Genomic DNA, 27906 nt, shown 5'->3' with positions numbered 1-27906 from the left:
ATTTAATCATTTCGTACACGTGTAAGACATGATTAAATACACGTGTAATAAATTTTTTTATACACGCGTAAGAAATGAATAAATACGCGTGTAATAAATATTTCATACAAGCGTTAAAAATGCAGGAGTCACGTGGTTAAGCGACTTAAAAACTCGGACTGGGAATCCACATGAAAAACACTCTATGCGTCTTCATCGCCTCGCTTTGCACGCTTACAGCTCAAGATGGCGGAAGCGGCAAACGTCAATGTCACCTTAGAAGGTTTGCGAGAACAATTTAACGCCTTTGCCCAGGCTCGCACAGCATTGGAAAGGTAAGTTACTTGTTTTATCAGATGAAGTCGGTTGTTATGCGCGCGAACCGGAAGTAGAATAGACGAGAGTTGTTGCTTTGCATGTCGTATATTTTCCGATTCAAGTTTTAAGTTTATTACGGGTGTATGTAATGATTAAATACACGTGTATTTAAATAATTTCCTACACGTGTATTTAATCATTTCTTACACGCGTATAAACTATTTCCTGCACGTGTATTTAATCATTTCTTACACGCGCATGAAATATTTATTACACGCGTATTTAATCATTTCTTACACGCGCATGAAATATTTATTACACGCGTATTTAATCATTTCTTACACGTGTATGAATTATTTATTACACGCGTAAAAATGATTATTACACGTGCATTAATCATTTATTACACGTGTATCAATTATTTATTACACGTGTATTTATGTTTTATTACGCGTGTAATGGTTATGAGCCAAACGGCTTTCCATACTTGAAAACTCGCCGGTGTTTCGGATCCAATCCGCCGCGCGGCCCGCACTGTGTCGGTGTGTTAGTGGGAGAGGCAGAGTGCCGTACAGTTGCAAACAGTGCGTGAAGGAAGGATAGTCGTGGGGTGATTGTACGTGTGCTGCACAATGTCCGACAAACAGAGAGACAACTTGGGCTACACTTCTGCCTACGATGAGCCTCCGCCCCAATATGTAAGTGGTAATTTTTAAACTTTGCTTGTATTGAGTGCAGTTTTGTTTTTGCGTATGTGTCGGTGTCTGTTTCGTTGTGTGTTTCATTGGTAGTTTATTTGGTCACCAACTTTCTTCGAATATTATTCCTCGTTCCTTCAGCATCCCTTTCTTCAGCTCGCTGGTAATGCTTGTGAGTTGGTTTTTATTTGGGGTTTTTTCCCCTTCTTTTTGATGATTTCTTTTAGATGCATTCTTAGATGACATTGGTACACTTGCTAATCTTCTACTAGGTGCGTCTTGTTACTGTTTTGTTATTGTTGTTAGTGTTGTGTTCGTTTGGAAGAAACAACTAGAATACAAATATGCTCTCTTTTTCCTTTTCACTTATGTGTTTTTACATTTAGTCAAAACTTGACTAAATGTTTTAACATAGAGGGGGAATCGAGACGAGGGTCGTGGTGTATGTGTGTGTGTGTGTGTGTATCTGTCTGTCTGTCTGTCTGTGCGTGTGTGTGTGTAGAGCGATTCAGACCAAACTACTGGACCGATCTTTATGAAATTTGACATGAGAGTTCCTGGGAATGATATCCCCGAACGTTTTTTTTTCTTTTTTTCGATAAATACTTTTGATGACGTCATATCTGGCTTTTTGTAAAAGTTGAGGCGGCACTGTCACACCCTCATTTTTCAATTCAATTTGATTGAAATTGTGGCCAAGCAATCTTCGACGAAGGCCGGACTTCGGTATTGCATTTCAGCTTGGTGGCTTAAAAATTAATTAATGACTTTGGTCATTAAAAATCTGAAAATTGTAATAATGTTTTTTTATATAAAACGATCCAAATTTACGTTCATCTTATTCTACATTATTTTCTGATTCCAAAAACATATAAATATGTTATATTTGGATTAAAAACAAGCTCTAAAAATTAAAAATATAAAAATTTATGATCAAAATTAAATTTCCGAAATCGATTTAAAAACAATTTCAGCTTATTCCTTGTCGAATCCTGATTCCAAAAACATATAGATATGATATGTTTGGATTAAAAACACGCTCAGAAAGTTAAAACAAAGAGAGGTACAGAAAAGCGTGCTATCCTTCTTAGCGCAACTACTACCCCGCTCTTCTTGTCAATTTCACTGCCTTTGCCATGAGCGGTGGACTGACGATGCTACGAGTATACGGTCTTGCTGAAAAATGGCATTGCGTTCAGTTTCATTCTGTGAGTTCGACAGCTACTTGACTAAATATTGTATTTTCGCCTTACGCGACTTGTTACATTTAGTCAAGTTTTGACTAAATGTTTTAACGTAGAGGAGGGAATCGAGACGAGGGTCGTGGTGTATGTGCGTGTGTGTGTGTGTGTCTGTGTGTGTGTGTAGAGCGATTCAGACTAAACTACTGGACTGATCTTTATGAAATTTGACATGAGAGTTCCTGGAAATGATATCCCCAGATGTTTTTTTCTTTTTTTTGGATAAATGTATTTGATGACGTCATATCCGGCTTTTCGTGAAAGTTGAGGCGGCACTGTTACACTCTCATTTTTCAATTAAATTGGTTGAAATTTTGGTCAAGTAATCTTCAACAAAGCCCAGACTTCGGTATTGCATTTCAGCTTGGTGGCTTAAAAATTAATCAATGACTTTGGTCATTAAAAATCTGAAAATTGTAAAAATATATATTTTTTATAAAACGATCCAAATTTACGTTCATCGTATTCTCCATCATTTGCTGATTCCAAAAACATATAAATATGTTATATTTGGATTAAGAACAAGCTCTAAAAATTAAAAATATAAAAATTATTATCAAAATTAAATTTTCGTAATCAATTTAAAAACACTTTCATCTTATTCCTTGTTGGTTCCTGATTCCAAAAACATATAGATATGATATGTTTGGATTAAAAACACGCTCAGAAAGTTAAAACGAAGAGAGGGACAGAAAAGCGTGCTATCCTTCTCAGCGCAACTACTACCCCGCTCTTCTTGTCAAGTTCACAAAAATAAACAGATTATGACGTCATTTTAAGTGGCACAAACGTGTACATGAATGCCTTCCCTTTCGAATGATTTACAGTTATAGAATTTCTGTCAAGCGGTTTAAGTTTTATGTCCGTTTTATGAACCCAACCCTCAAAACAAGAATAGTAACGCCAAAGAAGGAAAACATACACACAAACCAACGTTTTTCTCACCGTTGGTTTGGAATATTGCCCCAAAACTTTAGATTTAGTGTTGTGGTGTTAAAATCTATCAGAAAAATGTGTTTGCTAACGTGACGCCAAAAAGTAACCCAAACGGTCCTTAGCCGACTGACTATATATGCAGCACAGCGAAACCACTACCGCGCTGAACAGGCTCGTCAGTTTCACTCCGTTATGCACAAACGGCGGACAACGGTCATTGTGAAAAAATGCAGTGCGTTCAGTTTCATTCTGTGAGTTCCACAGCTTGACTAAATGTAGTAATTTCGCCTTACGCGACTTGTTGTTATTATTGTTGATGTGTTTGTGGTTCTTTTTCCTTTTGATAAGTCAAAGATGAGGAAGCTCTCTCTCTCTCTCTCTCTCTCTCTCTCTCTCTCTCTCTCTCTCTCTCTCTCTCTCTCTCTCTTTCTCTCTCTCTCTCTCTCTCTCATCTCTCTCTCTCTCTCTCATCTCTCTCTCTCTCCCTCTCTCTCTCTCTCTCTCTCTCTCTCTCTCTCTCTCTCTCTCTCTCTCTCTCTTTCTCTCTCTCTCTCTCTCTCTCTCTCTCGTAACCGAGCAGTCGAGAGGCAAGACCGCCATCTCCACCGTTTTGTACTTTAAATAACGCCAGCCCCCCTCTTTAAGTGTATTTGTGTTGTTTGAACAACGAAAACATCACCCCATTGTACAGTCGTAACAAAAGCCGTTGTAAACAACATCCTGCCCTGCGTTGTGCTGAAAGATTTTGTCGGTGCGCGTAAAACCAGGGGGTTGTTAGCAGGGGGTGATTGGCAAGGTAGAACATGTCATATGGAAAAGACTCGGTTGGCGGTGGGTGAATATTGCTCTTTCTCAACCAGAAAACACGTTCAAACTGAACGTGGGGTGAAGACCTAGGTTGAACGATTTATTCGTAATGCCCATACAGGTTCCTTTGTGACGCATTGCTGATTTAAGGGCATTTGACAAAGCGTATTCACCCGTTCTGTGGGTTACTTTGAGGGAATGTTGATGACCTTTTGGATATTACTGTTGTCGTCGTTGTTGTTGATGTTGTTGATCTTGTCCTCATGCGGTTCACCTCGTTTCATTTTTTCTTTTCTTGTTGGTCTATTTTTGGGTAGTACCGTGCCGTCTCAAACGGCATCCGTATCTTATCAACTTGATGTTATCGCGCTTGTGGTATTATCTTATGTATAAATAATGAATGTACAGTGTCCCCGGATATCTGTTTATGCAAAATCACGCATAGCTTTTCACCCTTCTCTCCCGCCGGGCTCAAAGATAGACACTGTTGGTTTTGACAAAAGCATTTAGTAATTAAGGTGTTGTTTGACAACAAGGTACACACTTTTCGACCTCTGCATTGCACGAGGTGTGTTGTGAACTGTTTTCGCTCTTCTATACGTTACATATTAAGGTTAGATGTAAACGATAAAACGTTAATAGATGTTATCGCTCTTCTTCTTTTCGATCGCCGATCACACTTGGAGTCCAGATCTTGAGATATAATTAGTGGTCCTCTGCAGCGCAGCCACTGGCCCGTACAGCTTGTTGTGCAGGGACTCCGGCATTGGCCAGATTTCCTCTCTCAGCACCTGGTGGTTCCTGCAGTCTCGTAGGATGTGGGCCGTGTCCTGCTCTGCTTCCCCACAAGAACACATGGGGGAGGGCACAACATGCAGCTTCTTGTGGAGATACGTTACATAAGGTGTGATGCAAACGATAAAACTTCAGCTGTTTTGCTCTGTTATACGTTACAAAAAGTGTGTTGTGAGCAGTCCAACTTCACTAGTTGTTTTCGCTCTGTTGTACGGTACAAAAAAATGTGTTGTGAGCAGTACAACTTCACTAGTTGTTTTCGCTCTGTTATACGGTACAAAAAGTGTGTTGTGAGCAGTCCAATTTCACTAGTTGTTTTCTCTCTGTTGTACGGTACAAAAAGTGTGTTGTGAGCAGTCCAATTTCACTAGTTGTTTTCTCTCTGTTGTACGGTACAAAAAGTGTGTTGTGAGCAGTCCAACTTCACTAGTTGTTTTCTCTCTGTTGTACGGTACAAAAAGTGTGTTGTGAGCAGTCCAATTTCACTAGTTGTTTTCTCTCTGTTGTACGGTACAAAAAGTGTGTTGTGAGCAGTCCAACTTCACTAGTTGTTTTCGCTCTGTTGTACGGTACAAAAAAATGTGTTGTGAGCAGTACAACTTCACTAGTTGTTTTCTCTCTGTTGTACGGTACAAAAAGTGTGTTGTGAGCAGTCCAACTTCACTAGTTGTTTTCGCTCTGTTGTACGGTACAAAAAAATGTGTTGTGAGCAGTACAACTTCACTAGTTGTTTTCTCTCTGTTGTACGGTACAAAAAGTGTGTTGTGAGCAGTCCAACTTCACTAGTTGTTTTCTCTCTGTTGTACGGTACAAAAAGTGTGTTGTGAGCAGTCCAATTTCACTAGTTGTTTTCTCTCTGTTGTACGGTACAAAAGGTGTGTTGTGAGCAGTCCAATTTCACTAGTTGTTTTCTCTCTGTTGTACGGTACAAAAGGTGTGTTGTGAGCAGTACAACTTCACTAGTTGTTTTCTCTCTGTTGTACGGTACAAAAAGTGTGTTGTGAGCAGTCCAATTTCACTAGTTGTTTTCTCTCTGTTGTACGGTACAAAAGGTGTGTTGTGAGCAGTCCAATTTCACTAGTTGTTTTCTCTCTGTTGTACGGTACAAAAAGTGTGTTGTGAGCAGTCCAATTTCACTAGTTGTTTTCTCTCTGTTGTACGGTACAAAAAGTGTGTTGTGAGCAGTCCAATTTCACTAGTTGTTTTCTCTCTGTTGTACGGTATAAAAAGTGTGTTGTGAGCAGTCCAACTTCACTAGTTGTTTTCTCTCTGTTGTACGGTACAAAAAGTGTGTTGTGAGCAGTCCAATTTCACTAGTTGTTTTCTCTCTGTTGTACGGTACAAAAAGTGTGTTGTGAGCAGTCCAATTTCACTTGTTGTTTTCTCTCTGTTGTACGGTACAAAAAGTGTGTTGTGAGCAGTCCAACTTCACTAGTTGTTTTCTCTCTGTTGTACGGTACAAAAGGTGTGTTGTGAGCAGTCCAATTTCACTAGTTGTTTTCTCTCTGTTGTACGGTACAAAAAGTGTGTTGTGAGCAGTCCAATTTCACTAGTTGTTTTCTCTCTGTTGTACGGTACAAAAGGTGTGTTGTGAGCAGTACAACTTCACTAGTTGTTTTCTCTCTGTTGTACGGTACAAAAAGTGTGTTGTGAGCAGTCCAATTTCACTAGTTGTTTTCTCTCTGTTGTACGGTACAAAAGGTGTGTTGTGAGCAGTCCAACTTCACTAGTTGTTTTCGCTCTGTTGTACGGTACAAAAAAATGTGTTGTGAGCAGTACAACTTCACTAGTTGTTTTCGCTCTGTTATACGGTACAAAAAGTGTGTTGTGAGCAGTCCAATTTCACTAGTTGTTTTCTCTCTGTTGTACGGTACAAAAGGTGTGTTGTGAGCAGTCCAATTTCACTAGTTGTTTTCTCTCTGTTGTACGGTACAAAAAGTGTGTTGTGAGCAGTCCAATTTCACTAGTTGTTTTCTCTCTGTTGTACGGTACAAAAAGTGTGTTGTGAGCAGTCCAATTTCACTAGTTGTTTTCTCTCTGTTGTACGGTACAAAAAGTGTGTTGTGAGCAGTCCAACTTCACTAGTTGTTTTCTCTCTGTTGTACGGTACAAAAAGTGTGTTGTGAGCAGTCCAATTTCACTAGTTGTTTTCTCTCTGTTTTACGGTACAAAAGGTGTGTTGTGAGCAGTCCAACTTCACTAGCTGTTTTCGCTCTGTTATATACGGTACAAAAAGTGTGTTGTGAGCAGTCCAACTTCACTAGTTGTTTTCTCTCTGTTGTACGGTACAAAAGGTGTGTTGTGAGCAGTCCAATTTCACTAGTTGTTTTCTCTCTGTTGTACGGTACAAAAAGTGTGTTGTGAGCAGTCCAACTTCACTAGTTGTTTTCTCTCTGTTGTACGGTACAAAAGGTGTGTTGTGAGCAGTCCAATTTCACTAGTTGTTTTCTCTCTGTTGTACGGTACAAAAGGTGTGTTGTGAGCAGTCCAACTTCACTAGCTGTTTTCGCTCTGTTATATACGGTACAAAAAGTGTGTTGTGAGCAGTCCAACTTCACTAGTTGTTTTCTCTCTGTTGTACGGTACAAAAGGTGTGTTGTGAGCAGTCCAATTTCACTAGTTGTTTTCTCTCTGTTGTACGGTACAAAAGGTGTGTTGTGAGCAGTCCAATTTCACTAGTTGTTTTCTCTCTGTTGTACGGTACAAAAGGTGTGTTGTGAGCAGTCCAATTTCACTAGTTGTTTTCTCTCTGTTGTACGGTACAAAAAGTGTGTTGTGAGCAGTCCAATTTCACTAGTTGTTTTCTCTCTGTTGTACGGTACAAAAAGTGTGTTGTGAGCAGTCCAATTTCACTAGTTGTTTTCTCTCTGTTGTACGGTACAAAAAGTGTGTTGTGAGCAGTCCAACTTCACTAGTTGTTTTCGCTCTGTTGTACGGTACAAAAAAATGTGTTGTGAGCAGTCCAACTTCACTAGTTGTTTTCGCTCTGTTGTACGGTACAAAAAAATGTGTTGTGAGCAGTCCAACTTCACTAGTTGTTTTCGCTCTGTTGTACGGTACAAAAAAATGTGTTGTGAGCAGTACAACTTCACTAGTTGTTTTCGCTCTGTTATACGGTACAACGTCAGTACCTGTATCCGCTCTGTTTCTCAATTCACCGCTGTGTCAACAACCCCGGGCCGCCTGTTGTTGACACGTGGATATCACCCAGTGTTTGGAGTGGATCATTAAAAGAAAATTGGTTCATTCCTGCGTTCGCGCATTTTATCCCCCTCCCCTCTCCTTACTTGCAAATAGCTTTGTGCGTACTTGCAAATGCATTACAGGTAGGCTTGCCCCGCCATTGAATCTACTGTGAACGCTTTAATAATGGGTGCAATTTAAATGCGCAGTTTGATCTTGACAGGTTCTTCTTTTGTCGGGCGTCAATCCCCGATCACGACCTCCAAGTTTGAAATGGAAGCCTGTTCATTTGAAACGATTCGCAGACACTGATATCAGCCTTTGAAGCCAGCAAGCTCCAAGTTGTTATTATATATATTCAAACATTCATTTTCAATAGAAGAAATACGTATGGTACGTATCTGACCTTGTTTAGACTGACCTACATTTTCGTATGCAGATGCCATCAACAATAAAAGTGTCTTCCATTATTTTCATCCGCGTCTAACACTTTCCCAAACATATTAAACGTTTTCTTTATGGTCATTAAAATGTTCGTATGCAGCCAAAATTATGTGTACGACTCTCTCTCTCTCTCTCTCTCTCTCTCTCTCTCTCTCTCTCTCTCTCTCTCTCTCTCTCTAAGCTGCCAGTTTAGAATCTCTTTCTCTCTTTCTTTCTCTCTTTCTTTCTCTCTCTCTCTCTCTCTCTCTCTCTCTTTCTCTCTCTCTCTCTCCTCCATCTTGAGAGAGAGCAATGGGACCTAGTGTCGCTTAGCGACAGCTCTCTCTCTCTCTCTCTCTCTCTCTCTCTCTCTCTCTCTCTCTCTCTCTCTCTCTCTCTCTCTCTTTCTCTCTTTCTCTCCATCTCTATCTCTCTCTCTCTCTCCTAGATCCTCCATCTTGAGAGAGAGCAATGGGACCTAGTGCCGCTTGGCGACAGCTCTCTCTCTGTGTCTTTCTCTCTCTTTTCTCTCTCTCTCTCTCTCTCTCTCTCTCTCTCTCTCTCTCTCTCTCTCTCTCTCTCTCTCTCTCTCTCCTCTATCTTCAGAGAGAGCTATGGGACCTAGTGACAGCTCTCACATGACAGTGGTCGTCAGCTTTAGCCGGTAGCTTTAGCAGCCGTCTGCATGCTTTGCATCCGTATACTGTCTTCTGTCCACCCCTGACGAGGGCCTGTCTGTCATACCTTGCCGAGCTTACCAAAGCTGGTGCGGATGTCCGATCATCAATTACAGTTGTAAAATGGACCATCGGGTCCATCCTCTTCGAAGGCCCAAACCGTTTAAACACGGTCGTGTGACCGATGTTCACATATAACCAACTGACTGCTAATTGAGGCCGTCTGAGGTAACTAGGACCTATTTTGGACATGATGGGTTAAACAATAGTAAAAACAGTTCACATAGATAACAGTACATCCCACTTCATTGTTACTGCTCCCAGCAATCTGTTTTGTTACCTTAAAGGTATACTGAACTTGTCAAATCCAGGTGCACGGAGCCCCTGGGGCTTTTAGTCATACCTCAGGCAGCTATCCGTTAGAAGAACTACCAAGTTTCATTGACTTGCACCAAAAGAGTCAAGAACTGCGATTTTTTTATGAATTAATTTTGCCAACACATTCTTATCTTCACATACATTTATACAGTTCATACTGTGTTCAAAATAGTATTTTGTAGAAAACAACTTATTTCGCGTCACTGCAGAAGTCACGTAGTTTGTATTTTAGGTTTATTCGGCCATGATAATGAAGTTACCACGCCTTTGGAACTATACGATATTATGCAGTGTACACTGAGCGATTGACGAACCGAGACCACAGATGAGTGAGACTTTTGTATGCATAAACTTTTGACATTTAATTCATTAATCATCATGCTTATCTGGTGAACAATGGTGCTTGGGTCATGAGAAGGTAGGCTATATATATATTGCATACTAGAGGAATACCCGGCTTCGCCGGGGTGAATCGCGAGACAGAGACAGACAGCGTGGCGGTTCATCACAATCACCTTTGCAGGCGAAGTCCTGTCAAACGGGATTGAGAATTTTAGAGCTTATTTCTTAGCCCTATATTATCTGTTGTGGCTTCTCAAATGCCAGAACATACAGACAGACAAAAGCCGCTAGACCCCATCACAAACAGAACTCTACAATCCACAGGTTTTTGCCCACACACACACACACAAACACACACACAGAGAAGCCGTATATATATATTATGCATATCTGTATCTATAAATATATAGAGATAGGTGAGAGTGTATTTTTCGCGTGGCTATAAATTGATTCGACCTTTTCACTTTGACAGTAAGAACAACTTACGGGTGCAAGGGAAGCGTTGTGGACAGCGCAGTGGACAGCGCAGTGACATTCTAAAAATAGTAATAGTAACTTACAAACGGGAAAGCCACACGAAGGAAGGGAGATAAACGCCAAACACTGGAGAAGATAAGGAAGAGTTACTTATAATGGTGAAATGAACACAAAAACCAAACTCAGTTCAGCGCTGCGCGCTGAGAGCACGTGTTGAAATATCTCATCGATGATAATTTTTATTGTGTCCGGGGTGTAGCTGAATACGGTGTCCAAATTTGAAAAAGATCCACCGAGAACTTTGGCGTTGTGATGTGGTGTAGCGGCTATGGTGTGTCGGTATGGGGGCCCGGGTAGCTGAGGTGGAACCAAAATAGCTGAGGTGGAACCAAAATCGGTTCAGCGCTGCGCGCTGAGAGCACGTGTTGAAATATCTCATCGATGAGGTTGTGTCCGGGGTCTCTCTGAATAAGCCCACCAAATTTGAAGCAGATCCATCGAGAACTTTGGCCGTGCATGGCGAATACACAAATACACAGACACACAGACACACAGACAGACACAAGTCGTATATATATATATATATCGCATGATCTTGCTAAGGCTCGAAAGAACAGAAAATGATCCCCATGATATCGTTTGGCTTTGCAAGCCTGAAATGTACGTAGGGCTTGCGGTACGGCTTGGTGTTCAGTGGGCGTGGAAACCAAAGGGGTCATGTATTCAACCAGTAAGAAACTTTTCCGCCTACATGCACCTTGTAAGGGGGCGAAAAAACATAAGTTGTAATATTAGGGCAGGAAAAAAACATTGTGTGAGAATCATTCATTCATTCAGTCAATTAATCAAGCAGTCCCAGACACCTTTCACAAATACATTAACCTGTCATTTTAGACAAGGAGTGCATACTTTAGCCGAGCTGTTTGTGTTTTTATGTTGTTGTTTTTTTATATTTATTTTTTGCCCTACATCTTTTTTTTACTCATGCACACATTCACGCGCTGTGTTTATGCGCAGTACCAGCCAAGCACGGTGAACGACACCGGTTGCTTTCGCTTTCACCAGAGTGCATGAAGTTGATTGTACAGCATAGACACCAACGACTTGTCGAAGACTGCTATCAATGCCACCATGGAATGAGATCATTCAAGTCAGTCAGTTTGAATAACGTCTGCGTTGTGGGGGCTTTCAATAACTTGTGTTCAATGTAGAGATCCGGCGTCGTTAATGTCTCTCAGTAAAAGACGTTTCAAACGAACTGTGTTCGAATGATTGATCTTAAAGAATCGCTGACGCGTAAACAAGAAACGCGAAAGCAACCCGGTCCTCCTACTGGCTTGAAATAGACTTTTAAAGCAACACTTTTTCAAACTGAGCAATATTGTTAACAGTCTAAACACAGGGTTAGTACAGGTCATGGAAAACCTGGAAAGTCATGGAATTTGATTTTTAATTTTCCAGGCCTGCAAAGTCATGGAATTTCAATTCAAGTCATGGAAAGTCATGGAATTTAACAAAAATAAGAAAGAAAGAAAAATTAACCTTTAGCACGCCAGCGGCGATTTTCGTTGCCCAGCCATTAACCCTCCCCGCCCCCCCCCCCCCCCCCCCCCCCCCTTTGCCAGCCAGCAGCGATTTGCGTCGCCAGCACAAGGCTTGTTCGTATGACCAACTTCTCGTTCGTATTTGCATACGAGAATAACGGTATTTTTAACGGCACTTGAGCCAAAGCGAGGCTCACTTCCTTCCGTTTTCTCGTCGTGTCGTCTGCGCTGCATTTGAGTCGGTTTCGTCGAAGTTTTCTGCTTTTGTTTTTGCATCGATAAAGTACTTTAGCGCTTCGACAAGCAAGATGGAGGATAATGAGTTTGAAACTTTCTTTCGGGTTGTTTCTTAACAAAAAGTATGCGGAATTGGAACGAATTACCGAGAAAGATCTTCGCAATGAACTGTGTATCGCGGTGAAAAAAAATGACAGTTCGTCAAGTCACAGTGACGGTTACGAAACGGAATTTACGAAAGTGCAGATGGATACAAACAGTGGCTGGTCCAGTTTAGTGAAATGACAAGACCAACAAACATTACCGATAATCTGACTGCGTAGCAAATGCTTGACTTGCTTGTCGAAGAGACACTGCGTAGAAACTGACTCAAATTCAGTGCAAAGCAAGCCAGTGTCAAAACTGGCAGTGACAAGACGTAAAAAGTTTGCGTGTTCGGAAATGGCGACCTGTGGATCTAGTCATGGAAAATGTTATTGAGGCTCATGGAAAGTCATGGAAAAGTCATAGAATTTTGTTTCTAAAAACCAGTGGGGACCCTGTAAACAGTTTTAATTGCTGCAGGTGTCTAAAGTGGTGAAGTTTATTCAAAATATAAGGTAACGTTGCATCAACAAGTTCTTGCTGACATAGAAGAAGTGAATATTCTTCCGATGACAGCTAGAGTTGCAACTACTTTCGGGAATCGTCCTGATATTTATCTAAAGTAAATGTAGCTTTTTTTTCCCACAATGGCCGATGGGATGGCCGATAGGGTGTTTTGTTATACATGTACTCAGGGAGCTGCGGTTTAAAAGGAACAGGGAGGACTATGCCTAGCAAATAAACGAGTTAAATGACAATTTTAGGTGCACAAAATACAATGTTTTTGTACCTATACTCCTATTCAAAAGACCAACAGGGGTCTCGCAAACGCAGATTTTGGTTTAGGAAATAGCTCAACGTCGATGTTGCTCTTTGGTCAGAAAATGGGACAGGAAATACTTTTTATCTTCTTCTGGAAAGAAGGCAAAGCTGAACCTTCAGCGTATTCTGAAAACATTCCCAAAGATGAATACTCTACAGCAAACAGCTGGGATGTTTATGCTATTTTTACCATAATGAGCTTGGCATGACTAGTCAAGGCAAGGCATGTGTACACATACACGGAGACAAAAACCGCCCTGATATGGCCCTTCGTGGTCGGCTGGGCGTTAAGCAAACAAACAAACAAACGGAGACAAAAAGGACACATACTTCTCATACACCTATACAGAAACACACACACACACCATACTACATTATTTGTCAACGGCTGATTTATTGTGTGTATATTTAGGAGCCACAAGCCACCAATGGCAGGGTGGCTATGACGCAGAAGGAAGATACAGTGGTACCTGCCATAAAAGGACACCCTTGGTGTGGTTAGAAAGCGTCCCTACTATGCAGGCATACTTTGGTCAATAGAATAGACAGAGGGACTTATGAGGCGTCCTTTATTTTGTGTTTCCTCTGCTCAGTGAGAATGACCTTTAATAGGTTTCCTTTCATCAGTGAGAATGACCTGTAATAGCTTTCCTATCATCAGTGAGAATGACCTTTATTTAGAGGTTTCCTTTCATCAGTGAGAATGACCTGTAATAGGTTTCCTATCATCAGTGAGAATTACCTTTATTTGGAGGTTTCCTTTCATCAGTGAGAATGACCTGTAATAGGTTTCCTATCATCAGTGAGAATTACCTTTATTTGGAGGTTTCCTTTCATCAGTGAGAATTACCTGTAATAGGAGGTTTCCTTTCATCAGTGAGAATGACCTGTAATAGGAGGTTTCCTTTCATCAGTGAGAATGACCTTTAATATGTTTCCTTTCATCAGTGAGAATGACCTTTAATAGGATGTTTCCTTTCATCAGTGAGAATGACCTTTGATAGGATGTTTCCTTTCATCAGTGAGAATGACCTTTAGAGGATTTTTCCTTTCATCAGTGAGAATGACCTTTTATAGGAGGTTTCCTTTCATCAGTGAGAATGACCTTTAATATGTTTCCTTTCATCAGTGAGAATGACCTTTAATAGGATGTTTCCTTTCATCAGTGAGAATGACCTTTAATATGTTTCCTTTCATCAGTGAGAATGACCTTTAATAGGATGTTTCCTTTCATCAGTGAGAATGACCTTTGATAGGATGTTTCCTTTCATCAGTGAGAATGACCTTTAATAGGAGGTTTCCTTTTATCAGTGAGAATGACCTTTAATAGAAGGTTTCCTTTCATTAGTGAGAATGACCTTTAATAGGAGGTTTCCTTTCATCAGTGAGAATGACCTTTAATATGTTTCCTTTCATCAGTGAGAATGACCTTTAATAGGAGGTTTCCTTTCATCAGTGAGAATGACCTGTAATAGGAGGTTTCCTTTCATCAGTGAGAATGACCTTTAATATGTTTCCTTTCATCAGTGAGAATGACCTTTAATAGGATGTTTCCTTTCATCAGTGAGAATGACCTTTGATAGGATGTTTCCTTTCATCAGTGAGAATGACCTTTAATATGTTTCCTTTCATCAGTGAGAATGACCTTTAATAGGATGTTTCCTTTCATCAGTGAGAATGACCTTTGATAGGATGTTTCCTTTCATCAGTGAGAATGACCTTTAATAGCTTTCCTCTTATTTGTGAGAATGATATTTATTAGGACGTTTCCTCTTATTCGCGAGAATGAAATTTATTAGGACGTTTCCTCTTATTCGCGAGAATGACCTTTATTAGGTCCCGCAGTGGGGCACTGCGGTTATGAAATTAAAGGCCCCTCCTGTTTTTGGAACCGCAGGAGCTTTCTAGTTTGCTGTTAGGTAGATTTTTGGTTCCTCTTTCCTGTCATGCTCTCTTTTTCTTCATGAATTCTTTTCTTTTTTCTGCCTTCTTGCTCATTCACCTGTATTTTTTCCAAAAATCTCTTCTCTTTCCGCTTGTCTCGCGATTCATGTATAGTTTTATCTGTTAGTGTTCTGATGTAAGTCCAGCAGTAGATAGGTTAAGCCTATTTTAACATACTGGAAACTGGTAATCTTCCAGTAGGTATTAATTTAGTTTTACTAAAGCCTGCTGGGACACAAGTAATGGGTTAGTGCATTTGTAAACAGGAATCGCTTGACAAGTGGCCCCCTTCATCCCCCCCTTCCTCGTCCTGATATGGCTCTGCGTAGTCGGCTGGACGTTAAGCAACAAATAAACAAACAAACCTTTATTAGGAGGTTTCCTATCATCAGTGAGGATTTCCTTTATTAGGCAGTTTTCTCTCGTCGGTGAGGATGACCTTAATTTTGAGGCTTCCTCTCATCAGAGGGGTATGACATTGCAGGTACCAGTGTCCGTGTATGCAGATGACAGCTGTGGAGACAGTAAGGACGCGGTCACATCAGTCGGGGACTAACGAGCTATCCATCACTCTCAAAGAGGATGTCTGTCTCTCCCTCTTCCTCCTTGTCTCTGGACGTTTGGCTTCGTACAGGAAAGTCACCAAAGCCGAGTTTGTCAAAGGACTACAGCCGAACTACTGAGTGTCTGTGACTGTGGGAGAAGGCTGGGGGGGGGGGGGGGGTAGGTGTGTGTTTGACGCTGTGTGTGTGGGTTCAGTTGTGGTGAGTGTATGACTGTGTGTGTATGCATGTGTTCGTGTGTGCGTGCGTGAGTGTGTATGTGTATTTGTGTATGTGTACGTACGTATGTTTGTATGTGTGTGTGTGTGTGTGTGTGTGTGTGTGTAAACTCAAAAGGCCTGCCAATAGGGTTCAGCAATGCGAAGAACCTTGTCTTTCCTAACGTTGCAAAAGAATGTTCCACACACGCACGAAAAGGAAGAAAATATATAATAACTGCGGTATTATCATTGACCGTCATTTTAGTCTTTCTTTTTCACTTATTGCTCCTCCCTAAACGATTTATTTCAAACACAAATCCGCGTGTTGTTGTCTTATCCAACAACTACGTGGCGTAAATCGGACAGTAATTGATTATGACAAGAAGACGTGTCCGGAACGGAAAGTCCGTATGTCCACTTGACGTCGGTAATGGCGTCAGTCACATCAGGAAATGGAAGCAGAAAAACATTCAGTCTTTGTGTCGCCCCCCCCCCCCCCCCCCCATCCCCACCTGCTCCCAACCACCTGTGCACCCCCTCCATCCCGTGCCATCAGTCTCTCCTGAATGTTGTAACCCTGACGTGCGATGTTTGATAAATGACATCGGTTGAGCATAATGGCACAGGGCGTAGGCCTTACCACGATATCTATGTTGGCTGCTCAATAGTCGTCACACTTGTGTCCCCACAATTTCCATTGCAGATAAGATTCAGGCTGTGGTTAGAACAACATTACTTTTGTTTGCAGCAGTGGTGGCAGTAGGTGCATTGCAATTACCGAAGTCATAACCGTACGTTGTCCTAGGTAGAAAATGCAGCACGGTAAATTAGCTGTTGGAATAAATAAAAGTCGTTCCATTAAAGATCGACTAGGTCGCCGTCCTAAGAAGCAGATCCTTCCCTCAAAACACCAAGAAAGTCTCGGTACATGTGTACTGTGGCTTCGAACAGCTGTCATTGTCTGGGGTTTTGAGTTATTTGAATTACCAAACTTTTCTCTCGCTTTTTGTTTTGCTTTGGTGTCGTCCCAAATGGTATTGCAATTTGAGCATGCGTGTGCAACGGAAAGGGTTACATTTTGTTAACAAACACTCCCCCCTGCGCGACCTGACCTGGCAAGAGAGGACAACTCCCGATGAAAAACTTTGGGGAACTGTGGAAGACCCGCGCCGACCTTGCGATTTGATTAGATCAGCAGGCCTAAGATTATGTGAGACACAACCGTCGAACGCTGAAGAAGAAGAAAAAGTTAACAAACACTGAATCAGTACTGGTGCTTCATTGCAATTAGCATCAGGGAAGATTAGGGTGGCTTTTAAATTACTATTTTCGATTAGCAGGACTTTAACACTGGGAATAAGTACATGGACTGAAACAAAAAGACCCGTATAGCACACACAACTCTTCAAAATTGTGTCCACCGCTTGGTTTATGAAGTGCTTGCATACTGACACCTAAGACACACATAAATCGTATCCGTGCTGTGAAGCCAAAGGAAACTGTAAACAAATGGAAACAGCAGTGACAGTGACAAAGTTCCAACGACATTTGTGGACTAAACAAGTATTCATGAAAAGGTGGAAGATTCTTGCCTTCTCGTGAGAATAGAACTTGTGAGAAATATTACTCTTCAAAAAAAAATTCAGGACCACTTTTTCAAACGCATGCCAAACAGAAATGACAAAATTGAACGATTTAAAAAAAAAAAGATTGAACAACAGAGAACTGTCTACAGAACATTTCATTTGAAACACGGCTGGGGGTTGTTACTCTCGACAACCCCCTGATTTCACAACAAAAGTTTTCTCAAAACGAAGAACTGCAAAATCTCAACTTTATAGTCTCCCATTTCTTCCTCTTTCTTGTCATGCACGTTATTTCTCGATACCGGCGGAACGATCATATAACATAAGGGCAATTAATATATGGGCTCTGAGTGCGCTTTCACATACATGTGTGTGAGTTTGTATGCGTGCGTGCGTGTGTGCGTGTCCGACGGCACAGGTCGGGAATGTCAGAGGCCTTGTCTTTCAACGCCGACAATTTGGTTCATTAAAAGTTTCTTGTAGAAATATTCGGACTTCCCAACCATATAATCAACTTTTGGATGTCAAGATATGTGTGTCTCATGTCTTGAATGGAAAAAAAAGACTCGTAAAACACAGTTACTAAATGCAAATTTTGTGAGGGTGCCCAGGTGTCTGACCAACACTGGTTGACTCAGAAAGCGCAAAATATGTTTTTGAGTCAACCAGTATTGGTCAGACACCTGGTGTTAGGAAACGCTACCGTTGCTGAGCTTTGGTTCAGTTTTGTGTGTTGCATGTAGTTGACTTATTTGTACTTTGTAGGAAAGTACCGATATTATATTTTGTAAACACAATATTTATGCTTGGACGAGAATGCAGGTGAACTTTCTAGTCCTGTCAAAACAAGTTGTTTATCACGCTGTTTGTAGTGTGAGTTCGTGGCGTTCGTTCGGATTAAGTGCGTCGGCGCTTTTGATGTGCGTCACAGAGAGAATGTCGCTAGTTTAGTCTATGCACGGCTCGTATAATGTAGTTGTATCGTGTTCGGTCTGGAATATTCTCGAGATTGAGTATTTACTATATATACCAGCGCGATTTGAATGTTAAAAAAGCTTCTATTTGAGTTCTGCTACGTTGTGCAGTTGTATGTATTGAATGCTGAATAAATCCTCGAACTCAATTTGACGAGTTGTTTTCTGCTGCTGCGAAGACGGGCGACGTAGAATAAAAGAACACAACTATACGACGTTTTAGAACTTGTGGCAATTTCAAGTGTCGTGTAACAATTGGGGGCCAAGCCAAGGATCTACGTTTAACGCCAAGGGTTTTCCAGGAACAAGGACCAGCGTCAAGACAGTCACAGGAGGTAGCCATCAATCGGGTGTATCCTGAGGGATCAGTATTGAGACTACGGAACCGTGGATTCGGTGTGACTGGTGAAGAGTTTGGTAATCGCCGCAGCTCGGTACGGTGAGCGACGCCGGAGTGTATCGGGATTACAGAGGTTAGCTGCCGTTTGGACGAGACGGACTTCGTCGCGGAGCTAGTGCATTAATACTACGAAATACGACTGGGGTACGTCGTGTACGTATCGTGAGCAGAGTGCGCCGTCACGTTAGACGAGGAGGGTGGCAGCCTGCGTCTACGAAGGTGAACAGCGACGAGAGAAGCATCGGAGGTGCGGTAGAGACTGTGTTCTTTTAGAAGACTACATTCGTCTACGTTCGGGGCTGTGAAAGAATACAGACGAACGCACCGGAAAAGACCAGAATGGCTGAGTTCTGGGAAAAAGGAGTTGAACTGGGACTAAAAGGCAAGCAGTTGACGGAGTTCGTCGAGTCCCAGACACGACTGCTGGCGCAGCGTGAAGAAAGACAAGCGCAGCGTGAAGAAAGACAAGCGCAGCGTGAAGAAAAAGAAAGAGAAAGAGAAGCACAGCGTGAAGAAAGGCAAATTGAGCTGAAACGCTTAGAGCTCCAAATAGAAATGGAGACGAAACGTTTAGAGCTTCAGACAGAAATGGTGCGTGTTCAAAATGAGCACGAGGCACCACGCCAAAGAGATAACCAGCAGCAAATGTTACACAGGGCACCGAAACTTCCAGCATTCGCTGACGGGAAGGACCAGATCGACTGCTACCTTGCAAGATTCGAGAGGTTCGCTGAGAGTGCTAGATGGCAGCGCGACGACTGGGCGATTCAACTCAGCGCACATTTGACTGGGGCAGCACTTGAGGTCTACACTAGACTCTCAAATGATGACGCCAGAGACTATGATGTGCTGAAGGAAGCTCTGTTGCGTTGCTACAACTTCACTGAAAGGGGCTACCGTCAACGCTTCCGCGAATGCCAGCCATTGTCTGGAGAGACACCGAGCCAGTTTGTGGAGCGCCTGTCGTCATACCTGCAGAAGTGGGTGGAGTTATCAGGTGAAGAGCAGTCATACGAGAGTCTGCGGGACTTGATCGTGAAGGAGCAGTTCCTTAATGCCTGCCCGAAGGACCTGGCGACCCGCTTGGAAGAGCAAAAACTGCGGGGTTTGAAGGACATTACTGATGCTGCTGAGCGTTATCTCATTGCTCATGGAAGGACCCTGGGGACGTCAAAGTCATCGAAACCTTTCCAGAAGAGCGGAAACCAGGCAAACCAACCTGCCAAGGGACAAACTGAGTCCGCACCATCATCCAATGAAGGGCAGAACATAACGTGTTTCCATTGCAATGCCAAGGGCCACCGAGTCGCCAACTGTCCCCAAAAGAAAAATAACGGACATGTCAATGACAAAGCGCAAGAACATCGACGGAGATATTACGACAACAAGAGGCAAACGAGTGGCTCGAACCAACAAGTATGTGCGAGCAGCGTCATACTTCCAAGGGCTGCCGAGCAAGTGGCTACACCATCGGACGTGGAAGGATGTATATCTGATGGCCAGCTTCTACTCGCCAATGGCAAGTCAATCTCTGTCGTCGCCAGCGCAGCTGTGTCAGTGTCGAACATGCCCGTGTCGAAGGGATTTGTTGAGAAGCAGGAAGTGACTGTTCTCAGAGATTCGGGCTGCAATGGGGTCATCGTCAAAGAGGATCTGGTGCCAACAGAGAAGTTCACTGGTGACTTCAAGTGGACGCTCATGGCTGACAGCAAATGCGTGAAGGCACCAGTGGCAAAGATCCAGATCGATACTCCATACTTCACCGGAGAAGTTGAGGCCGTCTGCCTGAAGAAGCCCTTGTACGATCTACTAATTGGGAACATTGGGGGTGCGAGACGTCCTGATGACCCTGATTTCGAATGGAGAATGGGCTCAGCTCAGCCTGCTGCTGAGGAGGAAGACCCACTGCCATTCGCGAATGAAGATATCAGCGAACTGTTACGAGATGACAGAGCAACTGTGCATCGCCGCGACCAGCCGCAGGTTGTAAGCGCTGTGACGACCAGAGCCCAGGCGAAGAAGGACAAAACAACTACGCCACTCAGGGTCACCAACAGTTCTGCAACTGCTGTCGTGGACAGGGATCGGCTGATTCAGCTACAGGAAGCTGATTCGACCTTAACAAAGTACAGGAGTCGTCCTGTCAAGGAGATGACTAAGGGCGAAGGCACTGTGCAATTTGAAGTGAAGGCCAAGATTCTGTACAGAGTGTTCCAGCACGCGAGAGTCAACGGTGGGAAGCCATTACGTCAAGTTCTGGTGCCTCAACCACTTAGGCGCCAGGTGATGGAGGTGGCCCACGACTCTATTATGGGAGGTCACCTGGGGGTCAAGAAGACATCGGACAGAATCCAGGCTGCGTTTTACTGGCCAGGACTGCATGCAGATGTGACTCGATTCTGCCGATCGTGCGATATTTGCCAGAAAACCATACCTCGAGGAAGGGTCCCGAAGATGCCTTTGATCGACCGACCTTTCAAGAGGGTGGCCATTGACCTCATCGGCGAGATCAAACCGCCAAGTGAAGAGGGTCATCGTTGGGTACTGACCCTGGTAGACTATGCAACCAGGTACCCAGAAGCCGTGCCTCTGAAGAAAATTGACACCGAGACTGTTGCCGAGGCACTTGTGGACATTTTCAGCAGAATTGGGGTTCCTGAAGAGATCCTCACAGACCTGGGGACACAGTTTGTCTCTGAATGCATGGAAGAGGTCAACAGGCTGCTGAGCATTCGTCACTTGACTACGACACCCTATCACCCGATGTGCAATGGGCTGGTCGAAAAATTCAATGCGACGCTGAAGTCCACGCTGAAGAAACTATGCAGTGAGCAGCCAAGGCAGTGGCATCGCTACATCAATGCCTTGCTATTTGCATACAGGGAGGTGCCACAAGAGTCCACTGGATTCTCCCCGTTCGAGCTGATGTACGGGCGGACCGTGAGAGGCCCGATGCAGATACTAAAGGAATTGTGGACGAAAGATGTGGACACACCTGAAGTGAAGAACAGTTACCAGTACGTGTTCGAGTTGCGAGAGAAACTGGAGGAGACTCTCGAGATTGCGAGAGAAAACTTGAGAAAGTCTCAGGATAGCGGAAAGCACTACTACGACCGCAAAGCCGTAAACAGGAAGTTTACACCAGGTAACAAAGTGCTGATACTGCTTCCCACTGATCACAACAAACTACTGATGCAGTGGAAAGGCCCATACGAGGTTGAGGCCGTGGTAGGGATCAACGACTACAAGGTGAATGTCGGCAAGAAGTCCAAGATCTACCACGCTAACCTCCTGAAACTGTATGTGGAGAGACCTCCGGAAGCAGTACAGGTCGCAGCAAGTGCGGAAGAACCAGCCGAACTAGACGAGTTCGACGGTGAGGAACTACTGGAGTTGGGAGACCTCCACAAGAAAGAGGGAGTGGATGACGTCAAGCTAGGACCTGACCTGACAGAAGATCAGCAGAAGGAGCTGCATGATTTTATGGGCGACTTCACTCATAGGTTCTCTGATGTTCCAGGCTCTACGTCCTTGGTCGAACATGAAGTCCACCTCACATCTGACGTTCCTGTTCGCTCAAAACCATACCCTATCCCGTTTCAGGCTCGGGAATCCTTGAAGAAGGACATCGACAACATGTTGAAGATGGGGGTCATCCGTGAGTCATCATCCCCTTACTCATCTCCCGTTGTTGTGGTCAAGAAGAAGGACGGCACAAACAGGGTATGCATTGACTTCAGGAAAGTGAATAAGATCACCGTGTTTGACCCTGAACCAATGCCGACGGCAACTGATCTATTCCGACAGTTAACCGGCAGTAAGATCTTCTCAAAGATCGATCTCAGCAAGGGATATTGGCAGATTCCTGTGCGCGAAGAGGACATACCAAAGACCGCCTTTGCAACTCCAGACGGAACGTATGAGTGCCTGCGGATGCCTTTTGGCATGGTGAACAGTGGTGCTACCCTGAAGAGGGGAATGCGAAAAATGCTCAAAGGAATGAAGAATGTTGTGTACTACTGGGATGATCTGCTAGTCCACACGGAGACCTTCGCAGAGCATCTGGAGACTTTGAGGGAACTGTTTTCCCGCCTGACAAAAGCTAATCTGACCGTGAGACCCAGCAAGTGCATTTTGGGGACCGACAACGTTGACTTCATAGGTCATTCACTGAAGGAAGGTCAAAAGGGGCTTTTGTTGGAAAACGTCACCAAGATCCTCAATGCGCCACGTCCTGAAACCAAGAAGCAGGTGCGATCCTTCCTTGGATTGGCTGGGTACTACAGAGAGTTCATTCCAAACTTCGCTGCCATAACGGCGCCTTTGTCGGACATGACCCGAAAAGGATGCCCCAACCGAATACTCTGGGGACCAGCTCAGGAGAAGGCATACCAGACCGTGCGCGACCTGATGTCACGAGACCCGGTGCTACGCCTTCCTGATACTGCCAAAGAGTTCATCTTGCGTACAGACGCATCGGACGAAGGGATCGGCGCCATGCTGATGCAAGAGCATGGAGGTAAACCGTTTCCGGTCAGCTATGCCAGCAAGAAGCTGTCAGGAGCCGAGAAGAACTACTCGACCATGGAGAAAGAGTGTTTAGCCATCGTGTGGGGAATCAAGAAATTTGAACTCTACCTCCAAGGGGTGAAATTCGTGCTTCAGACTGATCACAAACCCCTCACCTACCTGAACTCTGCGAAGTTTGTGAATAATCGTATCATGAGGTGGGTGATGTACTTGCAGAACTTTGATATGCGAGTGGAATCGATCAAAGGTTCAGACAATGTTGGAGCAGATTTTCTCAGCCGAGTATGTGAGTGAAACTGTGTTCATTCTCCAACAGACTAATGTACATACCTGGATTTCCATCTGTTATGTATACATAATATGTGTACAAGTAGCGTTTCAATGATTGAAAGAAATTAGGTAAATTTCTTCTGGTGTTGGGGGTAATGTTAGGAAACGCTACCGTTGCTGAGCTTTGGTTCAGTTTTGTGTGTTGCATGTAGTTGACTTATTTGTACTTTGTAGGAAAGTACCGATATTATATTTTGTAAACACAATATTTATGCTTGGACGAGAATGCAGGTGAACTTTCTAGTCCTGTCAAAACAAGTTGTTTATCACGCTGTTTGTAGTGTGAGTTCGTGGCGTTCGTTCGGATTAAGTGCGTCGGCGCTTTTGATGTGCGTCACAGAGAGAATGTCGCTAGTTTAGTCCATGCACGGCTCGTATAATGTAGTTGTATCGTGTTCGGTCTGGAATATTCTCGAGATTGAGTATTTACTATATATACCAGCGCGATTTGAATGTTAAAAAAGCTTCTATTTGAGTTCTGCTACGTTGTGCAGTTGTATGTATTGAATGCTGAATAAATCCTCGAACTCAATTTGACGAGTTGTTTTCTGCTGCTGCGAAGACGGGCGACGTAGAATAAAAGAACACAACTATACGACATTTGAGAACTTGTGGCAATCTCAAGTGTCGTGTAACACCTGGGCTGAGGTGCACGAGGCAGTTACCACCCAAACGGGAGCCACCCGCAGTGTTTGATTGGTTGGAATTGAGATTTGTTGTGATTTCAACCAATCAGACCCTGCGGTTTGTTCTCTCCCGTTTGGGTGGCACTCACTTTTGCTTCGTGCACCTCAGCCCACCCTCACAATCGCATTCGTGAAGTGAATGACAATCGGCTGTTGCGTTGCAGTGTGCTCTATGCAAATTGACGACATAGATAAATTAATCTGTATTTTAATTAATACGCCCCTAGTATGTTTTTTCTCCTTGTCATCAAATTCAGTTCGTTGACACCCCCCGCGGGTTAGGGGGAAGAATTTACCCGATGCTCCCCAGCATGTCGTAAGAGGCGACTAACGGATTCTGTTTCTCCTTTTACCCTTGTTAAGTGTTTCTTGTATAGTTTGTTTGTTTGTTTGTTTGCTTAACGCCCAGCCGACCACGAAGGGCCATATCAGGGCGGTGCTGCTTTGACATATAACGTGCGCCACACACAAGACAGAAGTCGCAGCACAGGCTTCATGTCTCACCCAGTCACATTATTCTGACACCGGACCAACCAGTCCTAGCACAAACCCCATAATGCCAGACGCCAGGCGGAGCAGCCACTAGATTGCCAATTTTAAAGTCTTAGGTATGACCCGGCCGGGGTTCGAACCCACGACCTCCCGATCACGGGGCGGACGCCTTACCACTAGGCCAACCGTGCCGGTTTCTTGTATAGAATATAGTCAATTTTTGTAAAGATTTTAGTCAAGCAGTATGTAAGAAATGTTATGTCCTTTGTACTGGAAACTTGCATTCTCCCAGCAAGGTAATATATTGTACTATATTATTACGTTGCAAGCCCCTGGAGCAAATTTTTGATAAGTGCTTTTGTGAACAAGAAACAATTGACAAGTGGCTCTATCCCCTCTCCCCCCTTTCCCCGTCGCGATATAACCTTTCGTGGTTGAAAACGACGTTAAACACCAAATAAAAAAATAAAGAAAGTTCGTTGACGTTGACGTTCATTCTGTTCACACGTTGACGCCAAGATAGGTTTTTAAATATGACAACTTTTGCTTCGCGACACAGCCTTGTTTATGAAAACCACACAAAAACAGATTTGAAGATAGGCTATAATTATAGACCGAAATTGCCTGTGGTTTTTTTTCGTTAAACCACAATTCTTATGAAACCAATATAACTTACAACAGACGAGAGAGAAAAAGACTATAAAGCATCACTTTTCATCTGTTATTGTATAACACAGCAGCATCTCACATTATTCCCACTCAACACGGGTCGTGGTTTGGGAAGTGGTCGATAGTTTCTGTGACTAATGTTTCATCTTGTAGCAAACAACAAACAGACAAACAAACCCATCACAAACAAAGCTCGAATGATGGTATATATACACAAGAATTCAGTGAAAAATTTGGCATGCGGCCTGATGGAACTTTTCGGTTTTTGTATGACGGACTTTTCCTGGTTTTGCACTTTTCAGTCTTGCTTTAGTAGTGTGTGTGTGTGTGTGTGTGTGTGTGTGTGTGTGTGTGTGTGTGTGTGTGTGTGTGTGTGTGTGTGTGTGTGTGTGTGTGTGTGTGTGTGTGTGTGTGTGTGAGTGAGTGCGTTCCAGTCTGGAATAAAGCCAGAACAGCACATGCTGCTGATACAATATGGAGGGACAACGTTTTGAGAGGTGGTTCGGGTCTTCTGCGTTAAATATTGAGGCAATAGATCCCCCCCCCCCCCCCCATATCTCTCTCTCTCTCTCTCTCTCTCTCTCTCTCTCTCTCTCTCTCTCTCTCTCTCTCTCTCTCTTTCTCTCTCTCTCTCTCTTTCCTTTTTACATTTAGTCAAGTTTTGTGTGTGTGTGTCTGTCTGTCTGTCTGTATCTGTGTGTGTGTAGAGCGATTCAGACTTAACTACTGGACCGATCTTTATGAAATTTGACATGAGAGTTTCTGGGAATGATATCCCCGGAAGTTTTTTTCTTTTTTTCGATAAATGTCTTTGATGACGTCATATCCGGCTTTTTGTAAAAGTTGAGGCGGCACTGTCACACCCTCATTTTTCAATCAAATTGATTGAAATTTTGGCCAAGCAATCTTCGACGAAGGCCGGACTTCGGTATTGCATTTCAGTTTGGTGGCTTAAAAATTAATTGATGACTTTGGTCATTAAAAATCTGAAAATTGTAAAAAAATATTTTTTTTTTTATAAAACGATCCAAATTTACGTTCATCTTATTCTTCATTATTTTCTGATTCCAAAAACATATAAATATGTTATATTTGGATTAAAAACAAGCTCTGAAAATTAAAAATATAAAAATTGTTATCAAAATTAAATTTCCGAAATCGTTTTAAAAATGATTTCATCTTATTCCTTGTCGGTTCCTGATTCCAAAAACATATAGATATGATATGTTTGGATTAAAAACACGCTCAGAAAGTTAACAAGTCGCGTAAGGCGAAAATACAATATTTAGTCAAGTAGCTGTCGAACTCACAGAATGAAACTGAACGCAATGCCATTTTTCAGCAAGACCGTATACTCGTAGCATCGTCAGTCCACCGCTCATGGCAAAGGCAGTGAAATTGACAAGAAGAGCGGGGTAGTAGTTGCGCTAAGAAGGATAGCACGCTTTTCTGTACCTCTCTTTGTTTTAACTTTCTGAGCGTGTTTTTAATCTAAACATATCATATCTATATGTTTTTGGAATCAGGAACCGACAAGGAATAAGATGAAAGTGCTTTTAAATTGATTTGGACTATTTAATTTTGATAATAATTTTTATATATTTAATTTTCAGAGCTTGTTTTTATTCCGAATATAACATATTTATATGTTTTTGGAATCAGCAAATGATGGAGAATAAGATAAACGTAAATTTGGATCGTTTTATAAATTTTTATTTTTTTTTACAATTTTCAGATTTTTAATGACCAAAGTCATTAATTAATTTTTAAGCCACCAAGCTGAAATGCAATACCGAACCCCGGGCTTCGTCGAAGAGTACTTGACCAAAATTTCAACCAATTTGGTTGAAAAATGAGGGCGTGACAGTGCCGCCTCAACTTTCACGAAAAGCCGGATATGACGTCATCAAAGACATTTATCAAAAAAATGAAAAAAACGTTCGGGGATTTCATACCCAGGAACTCTCATGTCAAATTTCATAAAGATCGGTCCAGTAGTTTAGTCTGAATCGCTCTACACACACACACACACACACACACACACACACACACACGCACAGACACACACACATACACCACACCCTCGTTTCGATTCCCCCTCGATGTTAAAATATTTAGTCAAAACTTGACTAAATATAAAAAGAATAGAGATAAAGAAAAGCGTGCTATCCTTCTCAGCGCAACTACTACCCCGCTCTTCTTGTCAATTTCACTGCCTTTGCATCGAGCGGTGGACTGACGATGCTACGAGTATACGCTCTTGCTGTAAAAATGCAGTGAGTTCAGTTTCATTCTGTTAGTTCCACAGCTTGACTAAATGTTGTAATTTCGCCTTACGCGACTTGTTTCTTTCTCATGTTGTACTCTATCCCCCTCTCTGTCTCTGTCTCTCTCTATCTCTCTGTCTCTCTGTCTCTCACTATCTCTCTGCACCCATTGCACACCGGTACGACCGAACTAAGGTAACGTTAAATTACTGTTGTGCAGCGGGTTGAAAGAATACCCTATACCTCGGATATATACCTTCACTAGGTCTCAACGACGTCACGTGACATGTTATATGGTGGAAGAGAATGCTGTCGCTTATTTTC

The 27906-nt window shown here is 42.8% G+C and overlaps 1 protein-coding gene across 1 annotated transcript in view; it reads left to right on the top strand.

The window, feature by feature from the left end:
• Positions 1 to 797: 797 nt before the first annotated feature.
• Positions 798 to 27906, top strand: part of LOC138953051 (sodium-dependent phosphate transport protein 2B-like) — a 58667-nt gene continuing 31558 nt past the window's right edge. Inside the window, exon 1 of the mRNA XM_070324823.1 lies at positions 798 to 995. Within this exon, the coding sequence (XP_070180924.1) occupies positions 930 to 995 (66 nt within the window). The 5' untranslated portion in view covers positions 798 to 929. The remainder of the gene's footprint in view (positions 996 to 27906) is intronic.

This window comes from Littorina saxatilis, linkage group LG17 (genome assembly GCF_037325665.1).
Source record: "Littorina saxatilis isolate snail1 linkage group LG17, US_GU_Lsax_2.0, whole genome shotgun sequence".
Lineage (NCBI taxonomy): Eukaryota > Metazoa > Mollusca > Gastropoda > Littorinimorpha > Littorinidae > Littorina > Littorina saxatilis.
The sequence above is the reverse complement of the archived record's forward strand: the minus strand, read 5'-3'. Positions and strand labels throughout refer to the sequence as shown.